This window comes from Protomyctophum parallelum, assembly GCF_964188405.1.
Source record: "Protomyctophum parallelum genome assembly, chromosome: 23".
NCBI lineage: Eukaryota > Metazoa > Chordata > Actinopteri > Myctophiformes > Myctophidae > Protomyctophum > Protomyctophum parallelum.
The window spans coordinates 27,492,722-27,517,662 of record NC_139715.1 but is presented as its reverse complement, the minus strand read 5'-3'; the positions used below and the strand labels follow the sequence as shown (position 1 = coordinate 27,517,662).

Here is a 24,941-nt window from a genome sequence, read left to right as displayed (position 1 = left end):
ATTCTTTGAGCTGAAAAGAAGCCTGCATTCATTCAACAGCATGGCAGAGAGATTAGTCCCGTTTGGGAATACAAATGTAAAGGAATTACATCTGTGTAAGCTGTACTAGAAGAGGCCACATCTCCAAAAATGTAACCAGATGAAAACCAAGTGATCCTATTCTACACTATCCAATAAAAGACTATCTCTAACGATAACTGAGTTTAATTTAATTTAATTTTTTTACCATATCTTTATAAGTTACCATTCTATAGTCCTTGGTGTCAACGACCCTTTGGCGATGATGATGAATACCTTTTGCATTTAACCCATTCTGACCTGTGATCAGATTCTAAAAAGGTCTTCTATACATCCTGACAGTTTTCTGAAAAAGCTATATGTTTCTGTCAGTCGGTCTTCGATTAAAAAAAAAATAGCAGACCTATACAAGCTCGTAGCGTGCCACTCAGTGGCGCGCTATGAGCTTGTAGATCTGCTATTTTTGAATAGCTAAAGCATAGCGTATAATGCTAACACCAAACTGGGTTCCTGCCACCAAAATGGATTAAGATACGTTGCACCTGTTTCCTTTGAATTTCAGAGGATAAGCTAGTAAAGCCTGCCAAAGTCAAACCGGGAAGGTCAAGTCCAGAGGGGTCAAACTAGCAACAATTCAAGCGATTTCTAAAGGCCAGCAGGTTCTGGTTCCCCCCCCCCCCTGCTTACTGTTATGTGTTATATGTATGATCTGAGTGCCTATGCTGTGTACTTGTATAATGTATTGTGTACTGAATGAACTGTAGCATACTAGCTACTGACACCATCTCATCTCAGACAGCAAGGTCAGCTTGCTGCAGTATACTGTAAGTTTGTTATGTCTCAAGTGTACGTCCAGCTATATATGTTCTGTCTGTATAATAAAATCCTGTGAACGTCTTAGCGTGATACTGTCTTGTGTCATGTTATTGTTCTCCCTGTCCGCCGCCGGACCAAGGAATACTTCAACCGGGTCGTCACACACAGTGACACCACCTCAGCCTACACACACACAGTACCGGTCTGTCAGAACCAGACGAGGGTCCAGTACTTGGAAGATTACAACAATCGAGTGCAATCATTCCAACAGGATCTACTGTGCTCTTGTTTTTTTGCAGGTATAACTGGTAAGAAAAACATGTAGATTGATATGAATGTCTGTATGTTGGAGCTTAGGCACATGATGTACCGTCGCTGGGTGTAGTGTGTGAGAATGTCCATATTTATAGTTTGAGAACATGCAGGTTTGTACAGTACATGCACAGAAATTGTGGACACTTCATGACTGAAGTAAAATGTGACAGAAGTATAGCATCCCTGTAATTAAGTAATTAATTAAAATCAAAATGTTACCGAAAAGCAACGCTGGTGCTTTTCGGTAACATTTTTATTTTAATTAATTACTTAATTATTATATTTCTATATTTCTGTTCTTTTTTCACCTTTTTTGATTTTTTTTTTACCTTTAACCCTAATAAAAGTAAGTAAAATAATTGTAATATATGTTTTTTTGTGATCATTAGAATGTCTAGAACATGTTTTATTCATTATTGTGAAAGATATCCCACAAAGGTAAATTATTAATTTATTATATTATTATTTTACATATTTTTTCCTAGTCCTAGTTGTACAAAGTAGTAGTAAGGTTGAAATCTCTTTTTTGCAGAAGTAGAAATATATCCGGGTCTTACAGGGTTCAAATTCATATTTTGAAAATGTTTCACATGAAAAAAAGAGATGATGGAATGATGATGAATCATGGAAAGTGAACCTTCTGAAAGCTTCATGGGCTCAAAGATATAATGAACTTCAAAATCTCAAAAAATAGGTCACAATGACCTGACCTCTCAGTCATGCTGAGTCCTCTCAGTCATGAAACAAAACAAAATGTCAATGGAGAGTGCATTGACATTTTGTTTTTGTTTCATGGTATGGCTCATTATCATTGGTCAATAAGAACAAAATCATCAGCGTGTCCAGCAAAATAGCTGGGGTACGATTTGAGAGTATGACCTCAATGTATGAGACCCGGGTACTCAGGAAGGGGAAAGCTATTACTAGGGACAACACACACCCGTTACACAGCCAATGCCATCTTTTACCATCAGGGCGACGGTACATGGTACCTTCCCTGCAGGCTAGGGCCTCAAGATCGTTTGTTCCCATAAGTATAGGACTTATGAACAAGCAGGCCCCGTCTCAGTTCGATGCATAAAGTGTGATGTGATGCCTCTTGGAACTATGACTGGTGGCCTTCTGTTGGCACTGTTTCTTTATTGTCTATGTACCGTGTGATCTGTTTGTTTGCATATTATGTTTTATGTATATCCTGATGACTGCTGTGCACAAAACAAATTTCCACAAAGGACAAATAAAGTATCTATCTATGCGAGTGTTAATCATCTACATGGATTCCACCGAAACAGGGTTCTCAGTGTCCTCTCCTGTGCCACCCAGTAGGGCGTACAGTACAAGCGTGATGGGAGCGGGGTTTTGGAAAGCAAACCGTGCATTCACATGGGCCTGGCCGGCTGCAGCAGAACTCTACTGTAACTACAGTTACTACACTACAGCTCACATGCAGCTACCAAACCGAGGCCCTCATGCGGTTCTTGCGGTTCACCATAATTGCAGCTTTGCTCGTAAAATGTTCCGCACACACATTTTGCCCCACAGCTCTCTGTGATTCATCTTGTACTGTACGTGTTCCCCGATGCCAAGTGTATACTGTACAGCGAACGACGACGACGACGGTGACATGGAAACCTAATAAATAACCCATTCTGACCTGAGATCAGATTATATAACGCACAGAAGAATGGTGGTTCTTTAACGCAGTTTGACCTGAGATCAGATTTAAAAAATGTCTTAAATCCAGTTTAAAAAGAAATAGCAGACCTACAAGCTCGTATGAGCTTGTAGATCTATTTTTAAATAGCTAAAGCATAACGTAATGCTAACACCAAAAGGGGTTCCTGCCCAAAATGGGATAAATAAGCAAAGCGCAGCGCACTCGCACTGTGCGCTTTATTCACATCACATGGACCTCGTCAAGGACACGGCCAACAAGTGGATAACAAGAAGGACAAAAAGAAAGTGATGTAATTTTCCCTTTTCTGAATGTGTTAATAACAACAGCATGTGTGACATGAGGTGAAGAGGTTACATCCTTTTTAGAAGCTTGCATCGTACTGCTACAGTATAGTGTGCTTAGTCGCCATTTTGAACTGAGGCAACCCTTTAAAGCACAAGCATCAGATTTGACATTATGCACACAAATGCTGTGGCCTAATGTAATGCAAACTGGGAAAAAAGAAAAAGAAATCACACTTGTGTGAAGTGAGGGGCGTAAGTTGGCCATGCAACATCTTACGTCGTCCTTTACCGCCCTAAACAAAGTCCATAGACTTGGCTGGCAAACGATTTACATCGCCATTATGGCGTGATCTTCAAAGGCCATGTATCCCAGCTCCTCCTGTCCACATGTCGAAGTGTCCTTGGGCAAGACACTGAACCCTACATTGCCTCCAATGTCGGTGTGAGCTCGCCACCGTTGGTGTGTGAATGAGGGAAGTGAGGACGCTGGCGTCGACTGTTCGCCGCTTCACCTCCCAATGTATGAATGAATGAATGAATGAACCATTGTAAATGCAATGTAAACCATTGCGCTTTGAGCACTTGGAAAAGCGCTATAAAAATTTCATTATTATTCATTAGAAATGCAATTCATTGGAGCGGCTACAGCGGCCCTCCAAAGGTTGAAAAGCGCACGGTGTCCTGAGGAAACCCAGAGCCCCTTGAACTCCTCCTTACCAGCCCCCTCTAGCTGTGCTCCACACCGCCACCGACGGTCTGTTTCATGGTATCTCCAGGTACCTACAGGTGGCAGCGGTGGCCGAACGGTTTGCGGAGCGGTCTTGATATCGGAAGGTCGCTAGTTCGTATCCCCGGACCGGCACGTTAAAAATTACCACCACTGCTGAAGTGCCCTTGGACAAGGCATTGAACCTCTACCATGAAATGTTCTATGAGCAGGGCCTGGCTGTAAACAAGTTCTTCAGCTTAGTCCAGTTACCATGGGTAAACATGGTACCTTTCCTTTCCTTTTTTCCCCCTCTAGCTGTGCTCCACGCCACCGCCTCGGGTCTGTTTCATGGTATCCACAGGTCCTCTCATTCAAACTCCAATGAAGAACAGAGCTCCACTCGTACCTGGCAACAGCAGTGGCTCTCTCTCTCTCTCTCCCTCTATTCTATCTCTTCTGTTCTGACTCTCTCTCTCTCTAGCTATTCTGGACATGATGCAGGGGCACGTCCGAGCCAAATATGGGACACTGGGGGGGTGGTGGTAGCGATGGGGGGGGGGGGGTGTCCATACGGAAGAGGCATGGTGCTTAGTTTACACAGTATATTGTGCCCCACACAGATGCACACACACGCACATACGAACGCGTGCACACACGGTCACACGCGCACGCGCACACACACACACACACACACACACACACACACACACACACACACACACACACACACACACACACACACACACACACACACACACACACACACACACACACACACACACACACAGTTGACTCAAGTTCACGCAGTCGCTGTGGTGCGCCGTCATGTCTTGGCAAAGTGCACGCTGCAATTATTTTTAATGCCAACAACGGCCATCCGGCATATCCATGGCAACTGCCAACACAGCATCCAGGTTGCGAAAACAAACATAAGCGGCCATACTTATTACTTATTGAATGTTAATTTTTTTAAGGCTCTTCAAAATGGATACGGAATAGATTGTTATGATGGTCATTTACTGTGTGTTATCAGCCATCCAGGGCAGGCCCTTCGGTTGACTGTACCACTTTCTCTCTTTCTTGTCATGTAGTAGACGCCGGTGTCTTTTGTTGAGATTCTGAAGTCCCATTCCCATGGAGTCCGCATTACAATTTAGGCATTTAGCAGATGCTAGAGCGACTTACAGTAAGCAAGAACAACATATATACTGTATCAAAAAGATACAGAAAATAGTCATCAAGGATCATAAGTAAGTAGAATATCTGTACAATGAAACTATGAGCATACAATAGAGTGCTATGTCTACATAATTAAACCATCTTTAAACCAATCCAGTGACTGATTGGTGCACGGCTGAGAATGGATCAGAACGTCAATAAATATTGCATTCATAACCCTTAAATTCAATTAACTATTTCAATGGACTAAAATCTCGTCATTTGGCCTTTGTGCCCTAAAAAACATCAAAGGCCAAGTGGCCTTGTCCCTAAACTGACGTCCATCTGTCATTGGCCTGGGTCAACCTCAACAGGCTGGAGGTTCTCGACACTCTGGAGTTGCTCAGAGCCAACTCTATCTGCATAATTATGATTGGTAAAGTCAAAAAGAGTAGAAAAGAGTTGAGCCAGAAGGCAAAGGTGTCTGTCCACCGAGCAATCTGCGTTCCTATACTCTCACCCAGGGGCGGCCTTAGGAATCTGGAGGCCCGTTTCAAGATCAAATATGAGGCCCCCATATATATCTATCACATATTATGTTGATACAGCCGTATTGATACAACTAGTTTGGACTGTTCTATATCGCGCACATGTAGCCATTACTCTCGACAATTAAGCAGCAACAACACCTCTCCTAATCCTGTCGTCCCTTCACAATAAAGTGTCTCCCCTTTACCTCCCAATGCCGCACATTTTACCCAGGTTATTAACAGGAAATAGGTGTAACTTAACATCGTGGGAGAGCGAGCGAGAGAGAGAGAGAGAGGGCCAAGAGTGGCGGGGAGTTGACTGATGCCTGACAGTCAGTTGTTACTGAGGGTGGAGGCCCGTTTCAATTGAAACTGGTGAAACATAGCTAAAGCCTCCTATGCTCTCACCTATGCTATGGTCATGAAGTGTGGGTCATGACCGAAAGAATAAGGTCGCGAATACAAGCGGTCGAAATGAGTTTTCTCCGACGGGTGGCTGGCGTCTCCCTTAGAGATAGGGTGAGAAGTTCAGTCACGCGAGAGAGTCTCGTAGTAGAGCCGCTGCTCCTTCGCCTGTAAAAGGAGCCAGCTTAGGTGGTTCGGGCATCTGGTTAGGATGCCTCTCAAGCCTCTCCCTATAGGGAGGTCCTCGATGTACGTCCCACTGGGAGGAGACGCCCGGGGGAGACCAAGGACCATATGGAGGGATTACATCGACTCACTGGCCTTGGAACGCCTCGGGTTCCCCCCCAGGAGGAAGTTACCAATGTTGCTCTGGAGAGGGAAGTCTGAAGCTCTCTGGTGGAGCTGTTGCCCCCGCGACCCGACTACGGATAAATAGGCCTCCACCAGACTAATACATTAACACCATATTTGATACAGTGTCGCATTTTGAGCTAGATTGTGCTATACGTTTGATGCTTTTAATTGGATATACTATGTGGTTTCCCCCCCGACAGAGATGATATACATACACAGTAGGTCATGTGATCAGTCTCCATGCTCACCATTATGCAGGTTATACGCAAATTATAGTGCAATTACTTTGAATAAGTATGAACACTGAATGAGAACAGCCTCTGCACACACACACACACACACACACACACACACACACACACACACACACACACACACACACACACACACACACACACACACACACACACACACACACACACACACACACACACACACACACACACACACACACACACACACACACACACACACACACACACACACACACACACACACACACACACACACAGGCTGAAGCACAGGCCTCCTGACTTCCTTAACCTGCAGGTCGACAGCTGTTGGATCGCCCTGCTATTAGTGGCGCAAAGAGGAGCCCACACACACGCGTACACATGCGCTCGCGCACACACACACACACACACACAAATTTACAGTTCATAGAAACCAATCCATTATGCATGGACCGTGGATAGGCCACCCACCCCTACAAACAACACATACTGTAGACACCTGTGCGTTGACACACACACACACACACACCCATGGGTACAAAAAGCACCTTCTCCTCCAAATAGACCAACTGTCTATAATGGAGGAGATTGAACGGTATATGTTGCAAGCTGCTTGGACACACACACACACACACACACACACACACACACACACACACACACACACACACACACACACACACACACACACACACACACACACACACACACACACACACACACACACACACACACACACACACACACACACACACACACACACACACACACACACGGTGCATACTTCCATACACACCGCGGTGACACAAATATCTGACCGTCAAAGTTGGCTAATAGCACCTCTCGCCACATTCTCTGCAGTAGTGTGTGTGTGTGTGTGTGTGTGTGTGTGTGTGTGTGTGTGCACATACATTCACATGTCCATAAGCCTGTAAATGGCACACAGACCACTTTAACACTCGTCGTCTTTCAACTGGCACCTTTTTGGGGAGGATCCCCCGATGGTAGCCAGACCGTTGGGGAATGGGTGGCGTCACTGAAAGCTATATATCCCGCTCTCCGTGAATCCAAAACGTCAACACTCGGGGATGGAACGTTCCTTTGGTGCTCAGACAGATAAACAGTGTGGCTGTGCCGAGTGATCAGAAAGGACACGTCCGCCCTCCAGAGAATCTTTCTTATAGCTTCGTCATGCATTTCTATTTCTAAAAAAATGTCTTCTACATCCTGACAGTTTTCTGAAAAAGCTATGTTTCTATGTCAGTGGGTCTTCGATTTTTCAAAAATAGCAGACCTACAAGCTCATAGCGCGCCACCGAGTGGCACGCTACGAGCTTGTAGGTCTGCTATTTTTCAATAGCTAAAGCATAACGTAATGCTAACACCAAAAGGGGTTCCCGCCCAAAATGGGATAAAGCTATGATGTACGGCAGTGGTTCTTAAACTTTTTACATGTCAAGGACCCCCAAATTGACACTAATTAGCCCGCGGACCCCCATTTGAAGAGATATGTCAGGGACCCCCATGAGAGAAGATTTATACGGCTCTAGCTGTGATTCTCAACCTGTTTAATTTCAAGGACCCCCAGTTTTACATGCATAGGTGTGCTGCCCCGTGGGAGGTTAGGGTTAGGGTGAGGGTTTGAGATAGGTTGTAGGACTAATGACTGGTCTAACCAATGACTAGTCTAAACTAAGTACTGCAGTAATCCTGGTCTCTAAACTGATGCCTGATGGAGGGAAAAGGAACTGGTCCTCCCACGCGCTACGTCCGGCCGGGGAAACTCCCCCCTGTCAGGTGAAAAGAAGCACCTTGGACTCCTCATGCATAGAAGGAAGCATGAGGCCAGTCCGTTGCCCCCCCCCCCCCCCCGCAGTTTGGCAGAGGAAGTGGTAGCGTCCCATGATTACATTAGATAATTGACACTGGGTCAAAAGATGGGTTGCAAAATCGTGGGTTTTTTTTTTTTAAACCCTGCATAAACAGACAACGGTCCAACCGTTGGAGTTCATCTGAACAGGAGAATCCTGGCGTATAGCGTCCAAGTACAGTACACCACAGTGGAAACCTGGAACTGTAGAGAGAGCAATCAGAGAGCAACTCAACTGGCAAATAAGACTTTCTGCTGAGCGGTGAAAATGGCCGCACGGCGCGGCCCATTCAATTAGGATCAAACTTGCAATCCTAGGCGTTTCACAATGACCTTTTCAGCAACACAGCAATTACTAGTACAACGGTTCTCCGAAGGGAGGGGGGGGGGGGGGGGGGGGTGATGGTGGTAGGGGGGGTCTGGGGGGGGGTTGTTGCAGTTCATAAAAACTGAAACAGCCTCTGCAAAGTCGTAAAAGGGTCCTACATAAAAAGAAAGCCCTTGCAGCACCAAGAATGTTTGCCAAGTCCTGACTCAACTGAACGGGTCGGGGGAGGTGGGGGGGGGGGGGGGGGGGATTCTCTCTGTTAATGCAGTGTACTGTAAGTGCCTGTGCTCACTTAAACCTGAAGATAAAGATTATCGGCGCTGACTGCATGTGAAATCCCATTTTCCCCCCGCGGGTCGCCCAGGCCAGTTATCCTGGCACTGTGATACTGCTCTGACACCCCCATGCTGCAGTACTACTGTGCTGCAGCTGCATCGCCCCTATATGCTGCAGCACTGTGCTGCATCGCCCCTATGCTGCAGCACTGTGCTGCATCGCCCCTATGCTGCAGCACTGTGCTGCATCGCCCCTATGCTGCAGCACTGTGCTGCATCGCCCCTATGCTGCAGCACTGTGCTGCATCGCCCCTATGCTGCAGCACTGTGCTGCATCGCCCCTATGCTGCAGCACTGTGCTGCATCGCCCCTATGCTGCAGCACTGTGCTGCATCGCCCCTATGCTGCAGCACTGTGCTGCATCGCCCCCATGCTGCAGTACTGTGCTGCATCTCCCCCATGCTGCAGTACTGTGCTGCAGCCTGCAGCTGCATCGCCCCTATGCTGCAGCACTGTGCTGCATCGCCCCTATGCTGCAGCACTGTGCTGCATCGCCCCTATGCTGCAGCACTGTGCTGCATCGCCCCTATGCTGCAGCACTGTGCTGCATCGCCCCTATGCTGCAGCACTGTGCTGCATCGCCCCTATGCTGCAGCACTGTGCTGCATCGCCCCTATGCTGCAGCACTGTGCTGCATCGCCCCCATGCTGCAGTACTGTGCTGCAGCCTGCAGCTGCATCGCCCCTATGCTGCAGTACTGTGCTGCATCTCCCCCATGCTGCAGTACTGTGCTGCAGCCTGCAGCTGCATCGCCCCTATGCTGCAGTACTACTGTGCTGCAGCTGCATTGCCCCTATGCTGCAGCACTGTGCTGCATCTCCCCCATGCTGCAGTACTGTGCTGCAGCCTGCAGCTGCATCGCCCCTATGCTGCAGTACTACTGTGCTGCAGCTGCATCGCCCCTATGCTGCAGTACTACTGTGCTGCAGCTGCATCGCCCCTATGCTGCAGTACTGTGCTGCATCTCCCCCATGCTGCAGTACTGTGCTGCAGCCTGCAGCTGCATCGCCCCTATGCTGCAGTACTACTGTGCTGCAGCTGCATCGCCCCTATGCTGCAGTACTACTGTGCTGCAGCTGCATCGCCCCTATGCTGCAGTACTGTGCTGCATCTCCCCCATGCTGCAGTACTGTGCTGCAGCCTGCAGCTGCATCGCCCCTATGCTGCAGTACTACTGTGCTGCAGCTGCATCGCCCCCATGCTGCAGTGCTGTGCTGCAGCTGCATCGCCCCTATGCTGCAGTACTGTGCTGCAGCTGCACGACACCAAAACAATGAGGCTTTGTGACCTCACCGTGTCCGGGCTGCAACCTATCCATCATCGTCTCAGCGATTATTCCGTGTATTACTTTTCCAATTTCCAATTTAGGCACGTTCTTAATTCTTTCTTTCCCAGGTCCGTATATATACGGACCCCCAACGTATACTCTCGTCTATATAATGATTAACCCATTCTGACCTGAGACCAGATTTATACGAGGTTTCCACTGGACACACACTGGTCTGATTAACCCATTCTGACCTGAGATCCTGCCACTCAGTGGCGCGCTATGAGCTTGTAGATCTGCTATTTTTCAATAGCTAAAGCATAACATGATGCTAACACCAAAATTAACGTTGGACCGGTTCCTATGGCAACGCCCCACCGCTCCAGCTATGGGATTGAAAATATAATCACGGCGTAAAGCATGTCGAAAGGAGGATTTTCAAACCTCCATAAGTTGGACGCCTGCAGCAGAGCTGTCCTTGGTGGATCTTCTGCCATCCAAATTTCGGATTTAATTTGTCTTAAGTGAACGCGTATGGTGGCAGCTGGAACTGGGGTTTATGCTAACAGCTAGCCGCATTAAATGAGTTAATCCGTAGCGATTTACCGTAAGCAAGAACAACACGTAATACATCAAATGCATAACAAATAGTCATCAAGAATCATACGTATAAGCTAAGAACCTAACGTCTGTATATAGAACATCTTTATAGTGAAACTATGAGTATACACTATAGACATGCTATGTCTATATAAAATGCTATCTAAGTTACATAAATTGAGACTTTGCACATGCCTAGTGTAAGGTCATCGAGGCTATAGGGCAAGTGCTATGTCAAGTGCTACGGGCTAAGATTGAGTCCAATTAACCCATTCCGCACCCATTTTGGTGTTAGCATCATGTTATGCTTTAGCTATTTAAAAATAGCAGATCTACAAGCTCATATCGCGCCACCGAGTGGCGCGATACGAGCTTGTAGGTCTGCTATTTTTGAAATAAATCGAAGAACGACTGACATTTTTAGAATCGGATCTCAGGTCAGAATGGGTTCATCAGACCAGTGTGTGTCCGGCGGAAACCTTGTATGAATCTGATCTCAGGTCAGAATGGGTTAATAGCTGCAGGGGAACCATCTGGAACCCCGGTTGAGAACCACTGTGGTACACCTGTACATGACTCTGAAAGTGACAGCTTTACAGAGGGGGAAGGACGTACAGTAAGTGCCGCACCATGACATGCCCCAAATTCCAAACCCTCCAACCGACCACTATGCCACTCACACAGGACGCGGCAGTGGGGTTGGGACTAGGGCCGAGGGGGGGCCTCATGCTGGGGTCAGGTGGAGCGGGGTGGGGTGGGGGTGGGGGTCCGGTCGCATTGACCGGGGGGGGAGGAGGGTTAGGGGGGGGTCTGGGGACTAGAGCACGGATGCTACTGTTTCAAGTTACAGCAACCCTCCCCACGCGGGGGGGGGGGGGGCAGCCAGTAGCGCAGGCGACTGACGCCCACCTATTTCTGCAGCCGCTATTTAAAGGACTGATTGACAAGCTGAGGGGTGTGTGTGTGTGTGTGTGCGTGTGTGTGTGTGCGTGTGTGTGTGCGTGTGTGTGTGTGTGTGTGTGTGTGTGTGTGTGTGTGTGTGTGTGTGTGTGTGTGTAGGTTGTCTGGCAAGCAGCTGAGAGGAATTGGGAGTTGGGGGGGAAGCAAAGACAAGTAGTGCAAAACGAAAACATGTGTTAATCCATTTTGACCTGAGATCAGATCCTAAAAAATGTCTTCTACATCCTGACAGTTTTCTGAAAAAGCTATGTTTCTATGTCAGTCGTTCTTCGATTTAAAAAAAATAGCAGACCTACAAGCTCATATGAGCTTGTAGATCTGCTATTTTTCAATAGCTAAAGCATAACGTAATGCCTTCCACCTCTGTGTTCATTTCATTCTTGTAAAAATGGACCCAAATAAGAACAACGCGAAGAATTACGTCTCCACAATCAAATGGACCATCATAGCTCACAGCTAAATGAACACTGAAGACTTTCTTCCGGAGTGCTTGGCCTCCAGTTTGTCTCAATAATGATTAATTAATAATAATAATACACAAGCAGGTATCATTAATATTGTCAGCGTTTTGCATCCGTCTTCTGATCTGCACTGTGACTTCGTAACACACATCTCCATCTTGTATCTTAAGAAAATGGGGATTGCCTTTTTTCTTTATTATTTAAGCCCTATAGAAACTTGTACTGTATACGACAAATAATACAATATTTTTAGCTGTTAGATCTGCTATTTTCTCTTATTTATATTTAATTCAGTGTGACCAGAAGCAGGGATAAAACATACCCCCCACCCCACCACACTACCCCAGCTAGGGGATATGAAAAGCAGAGGCATGGACAACCCCCCCCCCCCCCCCCCCTCTCTCTCACCACCACCACCACCACCAATCATGAACAGGGTCATGATTGTTTGCTCATCATTGTTATTTCAGATTACAGTTTTTGTTCTGTTTTAGTTGTTTTTTTGGCCCTATACTCAAAGATAGCCCTCCTGTACACCCTGAGAGCTTCTGGGGTTGGCCCACGGTTCGATGTGTCAGGTTCTTCCCCCCGTCAATCTGTGACAATATGGGTTGACATCAGGTCAGCAAATGACTGACAACAGCACTGGCCTACATGTGACAGACAGCAGCGCGAGTGTGTGTGAAGGAAGGTCTCTATTAACAGCTGAGAATGAGTGGAGACAACCTATACATCACGTCCAGCGTGTGTGTGTGTGTGTGTGTGTGTGTGTGTGTGTGTGTGTGTGTGTGCGTTCGTGCGTGTGTCTTACCCTCTAGAGTAGGCTGGTTGAAGTTCTCATAGGAGTCCCAGCGGATGAGGGGGTCTTGGGTATTGTAGTCCACTGACACGCTGGGCCCGTTCTCCAGGTGGCCCAGGCCTGAGGAACACAATGCATGATGAGTAGTGTGTATTGTGTATGAATGGACTACATGCATACATACACACACGCCATTTTGGAAAGAACTTGGGCCCCTTCCCTACATCCTTCACAGGTGTTACCGATGATAGCCTACTAATGAAGGCTCTGTTCCATTCTGGTCAAACAGAGTCAGTGTTAATGATGCTAATGAAGGCTCTGTTCCATTCTGGTCAAACAGAGTCAGTGTTAATGATACTAATGAAGGCTCCGTTCCATTCTGGTCAAACAGAGTCAGTGTTAATGATGCTAATGAAGGCTCCGTTCCATTCTGGTCAAACAGAGTCAGTGTTAATGATACTAATGAAGGCTCTGTTCCATTCCGGTCAAACAGAGTCAGTGTTAATGATACTAATGAAGGCTCCGTTCCATTCTGGTCAAACAGAGTCAGTGTTAATGATACTAATGAAGGCTCTGTTCCATTCTGGTCAAACAGAGTCAGTGTTAATGATACTAATGAAGGCTCCGTTCCATTTTGGTCAAACAGAGTCAGTGTTAATGATACTAATGAAGGCTCTGTTCCATTCTGGTCAAACAGAGTCAGTGTTAATGATACTAATGAAGGCTCTGTTCCATTTTGGTCAAACAGAGTCAGTGTTAATGATACTAATGAAGGCTCTGCTCCATTCCGGTCAAACAGAGTCAGTGTTAATGATACTAATGAAGGCTCCGTTCCATTCTGGTCAAACAGAGTCAGTGTTAATGATACTAATGAAGGCTCTGTTCCATTCTGGTCAAACAGAGTCAGTGTTAATGATACTAATGAAGGCTCCGTTCCATTTTGGTCAAACAGAGTCAGTGTTAATGATACTAATGAAGGCTCTGTTCCATTCTGGTCAAACAGAGTCAGTGTTAATGATACTAATGAAGGCTCTGTTCCATTTTGGTCAAACAGAGTCAGTGTTAATGATACTAATGAAGGCTCTGTTCCATTCTGGTCAAACAGAGTCAGTGTTAATGATACTAATGAAGGCTCCGTTCCATTCTGGTCAAACAGAGTCAGTGTTAATGATACTAATGAAGGCTCTGTTCCATTCTGGTCAAACAGAGTCAGTGTTAATGATACTAATGAAGGCTCTGTTCCATTCTGGTCAAACAGAGTGCATGTTTGGCTCACTGGAAGCACTCTGCTACACCAGTTGGTCTCAAATTGTCCTCGAGTGGGTTCCAAATGGCCCGTACAGGTGTGAAACTCTGAGAGTGTACAGATATGGAACCGTAATATTAAATTAAAAAAGTTTGAGAACCATGCACTGCATGCACACTAAATGGAACAGAGCCTTAATTAGTATCATTGGGAACACCCGTGAAGGAAGTATAGGGAAGCAGCCCGGAAGTAGGAAGTTATTCATTCACGTGAAAATTCGCGTGAAAATGAACTATATTTAAAACCTTATTAATTACTACAATGGAAACAAGTCTCTAGGATGTTTTTGTTGTACCCTGTGCTGTTCACATTTCTGAGTAATAAAGTATTCATTCAATCAATCAATCAATCAATCAACTAACTTCATTGACCGTGACAGAAATAGATGATCTAACAGTACAAGGTCACAGTGGGTCACAACGCAACCTGTTGTGAGCTTGTACAGTAGATCGGATATTTTGCCAAATGTTCCCCTTTACGAGATGCTCAGGGACACCGGGTTCATTTTAGCCTTCTGAAGAACAGCTTTCCCTTTGATCTGACCAGTCCAAGATGAACCCATTCAAACCACCCGCTTCTCGAATGATATCAACCGATATAATCACCAGTAGGTTACTGATATCAACCGATATAATCACCAGTAGGTTACTGATATCAACCGATATAATCACCAGTAGGTTACTGATATCAACCGATAATATCACCAGTAGGTTACTGATATCAACCGATAATATCACCAGTAGGTTACTGATATCAACCGATATAATCACCAGTAGGTTACTCATCACTCGAATACAATCGAGCCAGCAGGCTCGCCTGGAGCCGACTGCATGTATTCTCCGCTGCGATTAGGAAACACGGAAATGACATTACTGAACCGCTGAATGGAAAAACATCATGAAACTGACTTGCATGCCCGGTTAGGGGATTCACGGGCCAGTTAAGACTGAGTTTAGGGTTAGATTTAGGGTTATGGGTGCTATTCAAACAAACAGGGAAAGATATATGTTATATACAAGCAACATATGTTTTTCAGAAAACTCAGTTAGTATTTAGAACAGTGGGTTTAGTAGAACAGTGGTTCTCAAACACAGCAGATATACAAGGCAAGCTCACTATTGCTATATTTGAACATTTTTGAAAAATCTTGAAAGTGTGAAATTCTGGGGGTCGCTGCAGTGCTGGCACAAAGCATTTTCCGACTGTATATCATTTTGAGGGTCCTTATATCATTTTATATATATCATTTAATGACTGTATATAATTTTGAGGGTCCTTGGGCTTGACAAAGTTTGAGAACCACTGATTCAGAATGCATTTGTTAGAATCGGCTTCAGGTCTTAAGGGGTTAGTGCTAGGCATGTAACGATTCACTCCACTAACGGTTGAACATAATGTTCCAGAGAAATGAAAAATGTCTCTTATACACAAATCCAGTATTTTCTTTCTCCTTCAATTTTCTTCTCTTATATGCTCTTTTCAATACAGTAGCAAATGACTGAAAACATTTTTTTTTATTGATTTTCTTACAGAAATCTTCTTCATTTCGTGTCTTTTCTTTTGCGTGCCCTCTGCTGTTCGCATCACTATTCAAATTGGGATATTATCACCGCCAGTTGGAATGGATTTGCGACGCGTCGTCGTTACATGCCTAGTTTAATGCACAGGCTCAGGGGGCTGCAGGCATCAAAAAGGCTTAATGTATAGCCCTGAAATTCGACTCATTGATTACCTTTACCTTTGATCTTCTCTGGTCCAAAGGAGAAGACGAACTCCACTTTACCATACTCTGGAAATCTCTCATCTGTACAAAGATAACACGGAAATCTGTCATCTGTACAAAAGATAACACACAGATACAATGATCTGTAAAGTATCTCTCTGTCTCTCTACTGTATATATCTACAGCTATCTATCTATCTATCTATCTATCTATCTATCTATCTATCTATCTATCTATCTATCTATCTGCATCTATCTATCTATATATTAGTCTTTTAGTCTCAATCTTAATGCAATGTTACTTTTGCCAGAAAATATTTAGTCTTAGTCCTATTAGTCTTATTTAGTCTGAAAAACCTTAGTCAACCAAATGCTGACTGCTGAGAAAACGGCAGTGCAGATGGTACACAGTAACTGGCTGGTAATCTTCCACCAGTAGGGGGAGCCCTTCAGCCACATGTAGGGCATGGCAGATTGTCCTGTCCTTTGCACACTTGCACAATGCACATGGCATGTATAAAATATGACCAGGAGTTGTGTGTGTGTTAGTACTATAGTGAGCTCCAGTACCTCTGTGTTGTAGTACTATAGTGAACCTTTATCACTAGTATTATAGTGAGCTGTAGTACTATAGTGAACCTTTATCACTATAGTGAGCTCCAGTACCTCTGTGTTGTAGTACTATAGTGAACCTTTATCACTAGTATTATAGTGAGCTGTAGTACTATAGTGAACCTTTATCACTATAGTGAGCTCCAGTACCTCTGTGTTGTAGTACTATAGTGAACCTTTATCACTAGTACCATAGTGAGCTGTAGTACTATAGTGAACCTTTATCACTATAGTGAGCTACAGTACCTCTGTGTTGTAGTACTATAGTGATCTGTAGTACTATAGTGAGCTACAGTACCTCTGTGTTGTAGTACTATAGTGATCTGTAGTACTATAGTGAGCTACAGTACCTTTGTGCTGTAGTACTATAGTGAGCTACAGTACCTCTGAAAGTCTCGTCCAGCTCGCTCTTTCCGAACACCACTCCCAGGTCATGGATGGCACACGTGTGAAACTGCACACGGAACACCACGTCTCTGTTGGGGCTCCTGAACCTCTTGTGGTAACACTTCAACTGGAGAGAGAGAGAGAGAGAGAGAGAGAGAGAGAGAGAGAGAGAGAGAGAGAGAGAGAGAGAGAGAGAGAGAGAGAGAGAGAATGAACAACATGTAATGAACAAAGAAAGTAAAAGGGCCCTATATTTTCGACAGTGCTATACCCCTTACCCCTTAGCCCTAAACGTCTTTGCCTTTTTTTCCCTTACTGAGCTGTGTGTGTGGCTGGCTGGGTCTGCAGAGCACTATATGTGTGCATGGCTGGCTGGGTCTGAGCACGAAAATAGCATGGTTTGTTTTTCACCACCTGTGTGCAACCTTACTTCTCACGGGTGTGATTTTTACTCTTTTTGAAAGACATCTTTTGAATAGTTCAAATAGCCAAAGCTACAAGCTCACAACGTGTCGATGGAGAATAGGGCGCCCAAGTGTTCAATCAAGTGATTGGGTGGTTGGTGGTTGATCAATTGATCGATGTGTCATTCGGAGAACACGGTAGATGAATTTCAAGCAATTTATTCAGTCAGTCAATGATGATAGGTACACAGTAAAAAAACAAATAATAATAACACCAAAATCAATATCACTGAGGACAGTCTCAAACCCCTGTGAGGATAAAGGTTCAACTCCTGAGTTCACCCGCTTCACTCAACGTCTCGCGTTGCAACAAAAAAAAAAAAGGTAAACGCATGGCTTTTTGAATGGTTTGACAACGAGGCCGCCAGCGCTGCATTATGCGTCGAGGCTCATGAGGCTCACTCGACCGACCCCGAACCCGCCGCCATCATCAGTACACAGAGTGAGAGCTCTGCGTCGAGGAGCGCTCCGACGGCCTTGTGCACATTGACAAGCGTGCAGCGTCGTCACCGTCGTCCCAGTTGGCAGGCCGCCGCCTCCCGCGGCGGGATGGAATAGGATATGGCAGCGGCACGAACCAAAGAGAGTCCCTCCCTCCCGCCGCGATCCTGCATGCCTCGCGTCTCAGCGAATCACGGCTATATCGCTTTGAGGACGATTTGGGCTTGGCATGGGAACAGTGTTGTTTTTGGCAGCAAATTTCTGTTTTAGTTTAGTCATAGTCTTTGGACTGAAACTTCATTTAGTTTTAGTCACATTTTAGTCACCTGGAATGTCTTAGTAGTGTTAGTCTAGTTTTAGTCGACTAAATGTCATAAGATTTTAGTCGACTAAATCTACAGTTGATTTAGTCGACTAAAATGTATTTCGGCGGGTCTTGATGCCGTCATAATGAGTGTTTTTACACTTGCTGAAAATAGCTGATCAACGCAACCAAGTGTAAAATGACTTATACTGGACCTCTTGTCCACTAGTCCCTTCCTAACATTTTAGTCTAGTTTTTATTTGTCGACGAAATTGTCAGTATATTTAGTCTTAGTTTTAGTCATCGTAGCTTAGTTTTCATTTAGTTTCCATTCGTTTTTGTCAGTGGAAAAAGGTAGTCGACGAACATTTTTCGTCTTAGTTTTAGTCGACGAAAACAACACTGGTTGGCAGGCCGCCGCCTCCCGCGGCGGGATGGAATAGGATATGGCAGCGGCACGAACCAAAGCGAGTCCCTCCCTCCCGCCGCGATCCTGCATGCCTCGCGTCTCAGCGAATCACGGCTATATCCTGCATGCCTCGCGTCTCACGGCTATATCGCTTTGAGGACGACTTGGGCTTGGCTTGGGAATATATAACCAGTGGTGGAAAAAAAGTACTCCACTGTTTTATTTGAGTAAAACAGTAGAACATGTAGAACAGTAGAACTACTCCGTTACAAGTAAAAAATATGCTTGAGTGAAAGTACAACAGTATTGTCTTCAAAGTGTACTTAAAGTACCAAATTAGAAAGTACCGGTACTCATTATGCAAGATCGGCTATTTTCAAATGGCTCAAATGTATGTATAGGGCTGAAGTGGACGGTTATGTATGGTTTTGTAATAATAATCCAAATCTACTGTACAAAGTAAACTAAAGGTGGTGAATTAAATCTAGCCCTTAACAGCTGGTTGTTACAGCCAGGAACCAACTAGTGGTCGATAAAAAACATACTAAATGCATGGTCAGGGAACACATGCAATACATTCACGGACCACCAGTGGTCCACGGACCACCATTTGAAAACCTCTGTGATAGAGAATAATCCCATACACCCACAATGGACTATTTTTCCCTACTTAGTTTTATGAATATTTTCTTAAATAATATGTATGTTTTTCACCGATTTTGCCCCCCCCTGTGATAGCGCCCCTCCATGATATCTAGGTTATCTTTTTGTGAAAAGTTTTGATGAGCCCAGGCCGTGGCGTAACGGTCTGGGCACCGGACTGGTAATCCAGTCGCAGTGTGCCGCGGGCTCGACTCCCGAACCCGACACGGCCTTTACTGCATGTCATCCCCCCATCTCTCTCCCGTTTCCTGTCAGCCTACTGTCTGTCCCTTAAAAAATCAATAAAAGGCGTAAGCCGCAAAAAAAATATCTTAAAAAAAAAAAAAAAAAAAGTTTTGATGAAATATTAAAGAGTACCTCAAGTTTCCATTGCTATTTCTGTACTTCAATATTAATGAGAAATATTTTTTATGGAATATTTTACATTGGGAAAATATACCTGTGTTTAGTGATGAAAAAATGTTTAGTGTTCTAGCGTTATAAGTACAGTACTTTACACCACTGGGAATAACATGCATAGAGTACACGCCAAAGGTTGGACTCACCAAGATGTCCCCCTTGAGCAGCAGACCCGGTTCGATGGTGATGCAGATGCTGGTATGGCTGTCTCCTTGCACGTTGCTGGGGGACAGATTGATTGATTGAAATATTTATTAACAGTTTGCAGAATTACAGTATACATTTCAAGCACAAACTCAATACAAAGACTGTTTGGCTGTGAGTGGACGACCCAATTAAGCATTACACTGGTTTACAACAGGGTCCACATTGTTCAATTCATCAAGACATTTAGAGACGTACAAATAGACACTTCTATATAGTTAAAGAACAGAACAGGAAGTCATCATAAAGGAAGCAAAAAGGGAAAAGAAACATATACAGTGAGGGGAAAAAGGGGGGGAGGGAGGGGGAAAAGGGGGAGGGGGGGGGGGAAGGCCACAATGTTCACAATGTGTTTGCACAAGGTATATATGTAACAAAATAACCTGACACTAAAGTGTGCACAAACATCACAATGAATTTGAAAACAGACGTCGTCCATACTATATTCCTGACGTGTAGACCGGCTGCATTGCCTGGTAGATCTTAAGAAACGGACGGCAGCCTGCAACAAAGAAAATCACACCCGTGTGAACTGAGTGGTGCAATTCCCCTCTCTCCCCCCCCCCCCCTCCTCTCCTCTCTCTCTCTCATTAGCAGGCAACAGTGCAGCACTAATACTATCTCTCTCTCTCTGTGTTTCTGGCACAACAGCGCCCCTACTGGTAGTCAGTCATACTGGTGCTCATGAACACATACATAGGCACATACATAGGTGAACACGGACATTGCTGTTTCTTGGAGTGGCACTCAAAAAAGAAAAAGGAAAAAAACACAGGCACAGAAACAGACAAATAAATAAACACAATTGTAAAAGTCAAAGAAAGCTGCTTTCTAGTAGCAATGATATGCTGCGTTTTGATGACTTCATGTCATTCACACCCTTATTTAATCTTGTTGCAGATCCGCACTGATCTCATAAATGGCCCATATGATGTCCTCAAGACGGAGAACTTTAAGCCCTGAAAGCAGGACATTTCTCAACAATAGACAATTAACTAATCAATCAATCACTCAATCAATCGTTTAATTTAACCCATTCTGGACGGGAACCCCTTTTGGTGTTATAAGCACTATGTTATACTTTAGCTATTGAAAAATAGCAGATCTACAAGCTCGTAGCGCGCCACCGAGTGCTCCTCACCTCCTTTGGACTCAAAGTTGGGGATGCCGTGCATGATGACGTGGTGCAGGAAGAGAGGCTTGTTGTTGATCTTTATCTGTCCAGACAGCAGGCCGTTGAAGTAGCGCACGTATCTGCACGCCCACACACACACACACACACACACACACACACACACACACACACACACACTTAACATCTTTATTTGCATTCACATTTTACAAGGCATTTCTTGAACACAAACAATAGTGGATGCGCAAGCTTGAAAGAAACTCTACAACAAGTGCTTCAGGATACAGATCACAGGTACAGAAAGCATCGCCTTCTCCATATATGGCGACTGCCAATTATTGCAGACACTGAACAGAATTTTGCCGATGCCTTAGCTCTCGGAGCGCGCACACACACACACGCGCACACGCACACACACACACACACACACACACACACACACACACACACACACACACACACACACACACACACACACACACACACACACACACACACACACACACTTAGATAATGAAAGAACCTTTCAAAATGTTGAGCTTGTATACATCAGAAATGGGGTAATACAATGAAATGAAGACACAGGGATTTACAAAACCTAAAAGGTAAGAAAGTGGACATGCGGTCCCCTTTCATGATAACAATGTCTAATTAAAGGCCAACATGGAATGAGCTACTTCTTTGTACTACAGTATAATTGATTGAAATTCCGAGACATTTCTTTTTTTCATTAAATCTTCATCCCACGATTTTGCAATCAGTTCCATTCCCCTTCATCAGGCGCCCCGGCCGGCCAGGGGGAGGCAGTATAGAGACCAGGTGGACGTTTCAATTCAATATAATAACGGCCTACTTTGAATGCACATCAGCTTCCAGTTTGCTTAACCCATTCTGAACGGGCACCCATTTTGGTGTCAGCATCATGTTATGCTTTAGCTATTGAAAAATAGCAGATCTACAAGCTCATATCGCGCCACCGAGTGGCGCGATACGAGCTTGTAGGTCTGCTATTTTTGAAAAATCGAAGAGCGACTGACATTTCTAGAATCTGATCTCAGGTCAGAATGGGTTCATCAGGACCAGTGTGTGTCCGGCGGAAACTTCGGTAGCACTTTACAATAATGACCCGTTATAAAGCATTTATAAACGTTTATAAGCAGTTTGTAGACTATTAACAAATCATTATTAACCTGTTTGTTGACATTCGTAAATGATTATTAAAACCGTTATAACTATGGTTACAAATCATTTATAAGGTATTAGTAAGTAGTAAACTATTCATTAATAAGCCATTTATATACATCTGTAAATGATTATTAAATCATTTGTAATGACCCCATGATAAAGCATTTATAAACGTTTATAAGCAGTTTGTAGACTATTAACAAATCATTAACAACCTGCTTGTTTACATTTGTAAATTATTACTAAAACCTTTATAACAAATTTACAAATAATTTATAAAGTATTAGTAAGTAGTAAAACTATTCATGAATAAGCCATGTATAATACATCTGTAAATGATTATTAAATCATTTGTAACTGATGTTATATAATATATACAAGCTATTTGTATATTTGGGAAATGTGTTTGTTCATGTTTAACATATACTTTGTAAAACATTCCTAAAATATCTATAAATCCTTAGTACATGTTATTAAGTGGAGGAGGACAGTCATACTCGGATACGAGTGACCGCCGATGATGATGAAAGTGACGACAGTTCATCATTTACAACTGTCTGTTAATGTTTGTTCATGTTTAACATATGCTTTGTTAAACATTCCTAAAACATATAAATCCTTAGTACACGTTATTAAGGTCCCTATAGTAAAGTGACGACAGTTCATAATTTACAACTGTCTGTTAATGTTTGTTCATGTTTAACATATGCTTTGTAAAACATTCCTAAAACATATATAAATCCTTAGTACATGTTATTAAGGTCCCTATAGTAAAGTGACGACAGTTCATAATTTACAACTGTCTGTTAATGTTTGTTCATGTTTAACATATGCTTTGTAAAACATTCCTAAAACATATATAAATCCTTAGTACATGTTATTAAGGTCCCTATAGTAAAGTGACGACAGTTCATAATTTACAACTGTCTGTTAATGTTTGTTCATGTTTAACCCTACATCATTTTATGTTGAAGATGTTGTGTTGCTTTGTGGGTAATCCTCAGTACAGAGGAACTCCATACTGAGGGTAAGATGGTCTCCTGTTTGCTCAGGCACAAACAAATTAATTACAAACATCTAAGCTTCATATAAGTGGCCAGATATGCACTCATGTTTACATAGTGTTATTCAGTAACATTTGTTTTTGTATGACATGGTATCATATGACATTGTTTATTCAATTGTTTGAAAAACGGTTAGCATGTTAGCTAGCTGTTAGCACAGCTGTTAGCTGTGCTGTGTAGCCTGTGTTACATGATAATTCACTGACACTCCATGTAAGTGAATTTTCAAAAACGAATGTTACTGAATAACACTATGTAAACATGAGTGCATATCTGGCCACTTATATGAAGCATAGATGTTTGTAATTAATTTGTTTGTGCCTGAGCAAACAGGAGACCATCTTACCCTCAGTATGGAGTTCCTCTGTACTGAGGATTACCCACAATGCAACACAACATCTTCAACATAAAATTATGTAGGGTTCATAATTTACAACTGTCTGTTAATGTTTGTTCATGTTTAACCCTACATAATTTTATGTTGAAGATGTTGTGTTGCATTGTGGGTAATCCTCAGTACAGAGGAACTCCATACTGAGGGTAAGATGGTCTCCTGTTTGCTCAGGCACAAACAAATTAATTACAAACATCTATGCTTCATATAAGTGGCCAGATATGCACTCATGTTTACATAGTGTTATTCAGTAACATTCGTTTTTGAGAATTCACTTACATGGAGTGTCAGTGAATTCTCATGTAACACAGGCTACACAGCACAGCTAACAGCTAGCTAACATGCTAACCGTTTTCCAAACAATTAAATAAACAATGTCATATGATACCATGTCATACAAAAACGAATGTTACTGAATAACACTATGTAAACATGAGTGCATATCTGGCCACTTATATGAAGCTTAGATGTTTGTAATTAATTTGTTTGTGCCTGAGCAAACAGGAGACCATCTTACCCTCAGTATGGAGTTCCTCTGTACTGAGGATTACCCACAATGCAACACAACATCTTCAACATAAAATGATGTAGGGTTAAACATGAACAAACACATTAACAGACAGTTGTAAATTATGAACTGTCGTCACTTTACTATAGGCACCTTAATAACATGTACTAAGGATTTATAGATATTTTAGGAATGTTTTACAAAGCATATGTTAAACATGAACAAACATTAACAGACAGTTGTAAATTATGAACTGTCGTCACTTTACTATAGGCACCTTAATAACATGTACTAAGGATTTATAGATATTTTAGGAATGTTTTACAAAGCATATGTTAAACATGAACAAACATTAACAGATAGTTGTAAATTATGAACTGTCGTCACTTTACTATAGGGACCTTAATAACATGTACTAAGGATTTATATATGTTTTAGGAATGTTTTACAAAGCATATGTTAAACATGAACAAACATTAACAGACAGTTGTAAATTATGAACTGTCGTCACTTTACTATAGGGACCTTAATAACATGTACTAAGGATTTATATATGTTTTAGGAATGTTTTACAAAGCATATGTTAAACATGAACAAACATTAACAGACAGTTGTAAATTATGAACT

At 43.5% G+C, this 24,941-nt stretch overlaps 1 protein-coding gene across 1 annotated transcript in view; it reads right to left on the bottom strand.

The window, feature by feature from the left end:
* LOC310853979 (tensin-1-like) overlaps positions 1-24,941 on the bottom strand; it is a 128,707-nt gene that overhangs the window by 61,242 nt on the left and 42,524 nt on the right. Inside the window, exons 10-15 of the mRNA XM_083758454.1 lie at positions 21,173-21,285; positions 20,473-20,533; positions 19,974-20,049; positions 17,145-17,274; positions 16,165-16,230; positions 13,133-13,240 (exon numbers count right to left, since the gene is read on the bottom strand). Of these exons, the coding sequence (XP_083614580.1) occupies positions 13,133-13,240; positions 16,165-16,230; positions 17,145-17,274; positions 19,974-20,049; positions 20,473-20,533; positions 21,173-21,285 (554 nt within the window). The remainder of the gene's footprint in view (positions 1-13,132; positions 13,241-16,164; positions 16,231-17,144; positions 17,275-19,973; positions 20,050-20,472; positions 20,534-21,172; positions 21,286-24,941) is intronic.